Raw genomic sequence first — 5,268 nt, forward strand, 5'->3', positions numbered from 1 at the left:
AATAGTAATAGAATTGACGAGTTTAAACATAAATATAAAGGTATGTGTCAATCAAGATATATGCAAGAACAGGCTTAATGATTAATTAGATGGAACATTGTGGGTGTGGTGTATGAATGTTAACACTTTGTAATAATTTTTTAGTATATTACTTATGTGGTGTAGAAGATATTTACTTAAGAATGTAATTATGTAAGAATGTTAACACTGTATAATCTTTTTTAGTATAATACTTGTGTGGATAGAAGTGAATCATTTACTGCTTACAAACCAATGATGGTAAGATGATGTCATGGGGTAGGACTGGATAAGTCTGACTTTTTCCTACTCCATTCAAGCATGTACTAGGTATAAGCAGATTGATATTGGATTATGTGTAAAATTATGTGTGTTGTCATATCAACTGTTTCTACATGCTTGAAAGAATAAATCAAATCAAATCAAATCAAATCAAATTAACATTGTGAGTCTAAATCTTGAATTTGGTTTTATTGAAAATGTAAAACTTTGTTTTTTGGGTAAGAAATCAGCCTGGTGCAAAAATACAGTTCTCCTTCACAAGAGTTTCATTGAAATTTGCTGAGATGATGACTCTTAAAGTAATTTAAATTTAATTTTAAATAATATATTATAATAATATGATATAAAGCCTCTTTTTATACAGTAGGTTGTTGTAGATTAGCTTAATACTTAGCTCTCCATCTTTTATTTTATTGTCTCTACATTTTAATGCTTTAAAGAACCGCTCCGTCCTGTGCACAAGGGAAAAACGCTTAATGTCAGTGTAATTTGAAAAATACCAAGAGTAGTGAAGTGTAGCTAAACCTCCATGCTGCACAGAAATTGACAGACCATTGAGACATAAAATCAGCCTTGAAGATTGTGCACAGCATATTCATTTCTTTACAGAGAGAGATGTGCGAGATGGGAGGTGTAAATAAACTTTGGTTGCCTCAGACTGAGAGAAGATTGGTAGGAATCTTTGCAGTGCTACATAATCACCCCTAGAGTCGGTGACAGTCACTGATACTGTATTTCAATATGAAGAGGACGTTCTCTTTCCCCACAATTAGCTCTTTCACATATCTTCTTCTTCATGTCTCTTTCCTTCGTGCACTTTCTGTACTCTGCAATTTATACACGTGGCCCCTCTCTTCTTTTCACTTTGCCTTGCCAGTCTTGTATTCCCTGTGAAGGCAGAGTAGATTCCTACACTCGTCTAATGAAAGGAAAAATAATCCCATTATTTCAGTATGACACTGCCACGTGGCACAGTCTTTGTCCACAAACTGTTCAAAACAGTCACTGTGAAAAAGAAGCTGTATGTGTGAAAGCGTTATCCTCAGAGTGGACACTCGAAGCTAATTGTCAGCATGGGAAGTCGGATCCAAGCCGTTTAGGCAGAACTGCAACTGCATAACGAATAGCAAAAAGAAACAAAGTACCAGCTGCCCTAAGCCAAGAGAATAAACAGGCAGCTGTGGCAGTCTTCATTTACTAATAACCAAACCAAGTATGAGGTGCAGCGTGTAGTATAGAGGTCAAGTGGTCCATTAATTCACCAATCTGTAAATGTTTGAGGAACTTTTGTCATATAAAAACAATCATATTGTCATTTGCTCGGAAAGTGGTGCACTTTCAGTATGGTGCAGTGCGGTGTCATCTGTCTCAGCACTGCTTAAGCAGACACCTAAACCAAACTTAGTATGGAGCCCCAGAGTGACTTTCAAAGTTTTATAACTGAAATAATTTAAGAAACAAATTAAGATGTGTAACATGAAATAACAGTAAAATAAAAATCTGTATAATAAATCAAATTAAGTATTCAGTAATGAAATGATAAAAATAAGATGAAATAAGGTTCATTTCTCTAAAATAGCTAGATATTGTATATATTTTATACATTATATTCATGTGATAATTTGTTTCCTATTGTCTTTATTTGCTATTGAGCACTCCATAAACCTTAAGTGCAGACTCTGGTAACCGTGCTGTACTGTGTCCTGTCGCATGGAACACTTTACTCAAATGAAGTCTGCTATTCAAGCATTAAGCTGTTTCCACAAGCTGTTACATTTGAAGTCACTCCTTTTTGGTTGGATTTTTGGTATGTTTAATGTCAGTCCAGGAAAACAGCACAGACCCTGACAATTCAGCTTACAGATGGATGGAGCAAAAAATAATTTTAAATTCTGGAGAATGAAACAGCTGACACAGACTAGCCTGGAAAAACATGCTGATTATCTACAGCTCATCTCATCTAATTATCGAGGCGGCTGCCGGATTTGCATACAGCCTGTAAGAGCTAATTAAGAACTTTTGCAGAATCTATGTTCACTTCACCCGGTGTTTTTTAACCTGTCACTGACATCAGTCTTGTAATCTTTCGGAAGAGAAATCCTAATTGTAGCCACTAAAAATAAAATGATGCATTCTGATTGGCAACCAAAAAATAAGCCAAGTTTTTTTTATTTTTGGTTCAGAATATGCAAAATCAGTCACAATCATCCAACATCTGTCTGTCTTGGAACCACATATCATGATTTACTATTGAGCTGTGAGTTATAAATTATCCTTATTTGAGGCGGTGCCTACACTCGCTACATTTAATGCTCAAACTTAATTTTGACTGACACTATTGCTCTGACAATCAGATATGCTCACCTTGGGTGACCTCGCTGTTTGGTCCACAATTAAATGTAAAGGTGACTCTTAAACTTTTTCTGGACATTACTCCCTAAATGTAACCCCCATATTTTCACCATCCATCCAGATCTCACTGGTGTATTAGATTGTTCTCTTTTGCCTCCTCTGGACAAACAATAATTGATATTTTGTTTTTAATGGGACACAAATGCAAGGAATGACCACAGCACTTTAGAAGCTCCCGGTGGTTTGCTGCCTCCCAGCCCAAGCTTATACTCAAATAGACCTAAATGTAAAACCTCTAGCGTCAGCGGCACTATCAGCACAGCGACATTTTCCACCAGTTCAGATGTGAGGCAGCTGGTGTTCATTAATATGTTGTGAAAGCCAGCTGGAGGGACAGTTTAACATTTTAAGACATCACTGTGTACCATCTGTAGTCACTTAAAACAAGATGTACTGGAATCAATTTATGGATTTATGTGAGTCCTGCATTTAGCAATAGCTTATTTCAAATTGCTCGGTTAAATTTTTGGTTTTATTAATATTAAATATACTGGCTGAATGAATTTCTGTTCAGCTGATCATAACTTTTGTAGGGGAACTGCGGGGTAGCACTCAGGCTGCCAATCAGATTTTAGGTGAATATGCCCTGACCCTCCAAATAATGTGGTCCAAATGTACTTGATCAATTGAGCAAAAAAGCAACATTAATGCTTAGGTTTTTTTGCAGAGCATGAGGTTTAGCTTTGATGTTATCTGTGTGTGTTAATTATGGGTATTAAAATTGACAGAGCCTTTATGATCGTGCTGTCTGTTCACTAGAGCTTCACTCAGAGGTGCTGGAGCATTCCAGGCATGGTGATCCTTCAAATCAATGAGCTGGAAAAGAACAGACAGTTCAAAGCCACAATTTCTCCCCATTTGCTTTGGCACAGATCAAGGAGGTCATGACAATGTGAATCACTTTCATGCTGCAGAACCTTATTTCCATTTCTCTTTTGGCCCCTTATTACTTCTTATGGTGAAACAGGCTAGTTAAAGGTACTGGGCATGAGGTGGGGAATGTGAGGGGGGCCTATCCAGGGAGGCTATCATTTGGCAGGGAGCTCTGAACACGTGAGATGAAGGGCTGCTGCTCTGCTGCACATACAGAGCAGAATAAACGTGTCGGCCAGGCTTGAGAGGAGTTCCTCGAGCAGAAGGAGCAGCCCTGCTCTCTGGAGACGTTTGGCAGCACAGGTTCTGGACCTGCAGCCGAGCACGTGAGAGACTTCCAGCAGCAGAGTGTAGACTAGCACACCTGCTACCCTTTCAAACAAAACTCCTTGTAATCCCAGAACAAACACACTTTTAAAGCTTTTAAAGCCTTTTTCCTGTTGGTTCTTATGAAAAGCTTAATTAAAACTTGCCTGAGGTGTAAAATACAAGCTAGGTTTCTTGCTATTATCTCGCCCTGTCAGCATTGTAATATTTTGCTTGGTCTGTTACCTGCACCTAAAAACAGTTTCTGTCAAACACATTCATATTAGCTCTACATGCAAAAGAGAGACACACACATTACATTGTGAACGTGTCACCTACAAGTTTCATACTGTTGGAACAGTGCCACCTACTGACTCTTTTCAACATTGCAAGTGTGTTGCTGTCTGTCTGTGAGAATAATTGGCTTATTTTTAATGAGTAACAGTCATTAAAACACATAGTGTGTCATGTTATGTGTTGTGGCCACCTTTACTGTTGCACCCTATGACAGAAGTTGTGATTATCAGTGGTGTGGTCATCGTGTGTAGATGACAACCTGTTTCATCACAAGATGATATCAACCTGAATAATGATCTTCTGTGTTTGTTTCTTGTTCTGTTTTCACCTTTTTCCTACCCCACCCCCACCCTTTACTCTTCTACCACACATTTCTTCTGACACTTGTTACTGTGGCACAACCTCACCCACCTGACACCCCACGTGACCCCGTGCTGCTTCACACCTCCTGGCCTCCAGCAGTGAGTGACCCACCTGTGTCCACTCTCTTCGATCCTTCACGTTGACTTGACTACAGAACTACCCACGTCCGTTTACCCCCTCAGCTACTCTCACCTCTTCAGTGTTTCTCCATTTCTACATTGAACCTCACTCTGTGTGCATTTGTGCATGCAAGCATACATGCACAGCCATGTTTGATTGTAACAGCAAGGGAAGGTGCTGCAAGGGACAGTGCCCAGCCACAATCAGTTTTAAGGCTTAATGATTTCCTCATTAATCCCTGAAAACCTCACCTCTTTAGGTCCCTCTCTGCCTCTGTTCTTCTGTGTCCCTGCTCTACCTGATGGCCTTGGGGACTAGCAGCACTAATGGCAGTATTGAGCCATACCTCTCTGGTATCAAAATGGGCATTTTCTCAGGCCGAGTGCCGTCTCCTGCAGCAGCATTTGTTCCTGGCCCAAGGGTATACCACCAGGAGGGGGGAAAACCCTCTTTGAGAGTCTCCTCCATCCAAGTGAAGGCTCTCTTGGCGAATTTGTCCACCTCCAGCTTGAGTGCTGAGGCCCTGCTCCACTCTTCCTCCCTCCTTCACCACCGGCTTCTGTGTGAGCAGAGAGCCTTCTCTTTTCCTCTGCCAGG

General features: G+C 39.9%; 1 protein-coding gene across 1 annotated transcript in view; it reads left to right on the top strand.

Moving 5' to 3' along the window:
- The window catches only part of srcin1a (SRC kinase signaling inhibitor 1a), a 59,445-nt gene extending 54,183 nt beyond the window's left edge, over positions 1-5,262 (top strand). The window contains exon 22 of the mRNA XM_020607316.1: positions 4,648-5,262. Within this exon, the coding sequence (XP_020462972.1) occupies positions 4,648-4,653 (6 nt within the window). The 3' untranslated portion in view covers positions 4,654-5,262. The remainder of the gene's footprint in view (positions 1-4,647) is intronic.
- Positions 5,263-5,268: the final 6 nt, after the last annotated feature.

This window comes from Monopterus albus, unplaced genomic scaffold (assembly GCF_001952655.1).
Source record: "Monopterus albus unplaced genomic scaffold, M_albus_1.0 scaffold85.1, whole genome shotgun sequence".
Lineage (NCBI taxonomy): Eukaryota > Metazoa > Chordata > Actinopteri > Synbranchiformes > Synbranchidae > Monopterus > Monopterus albus.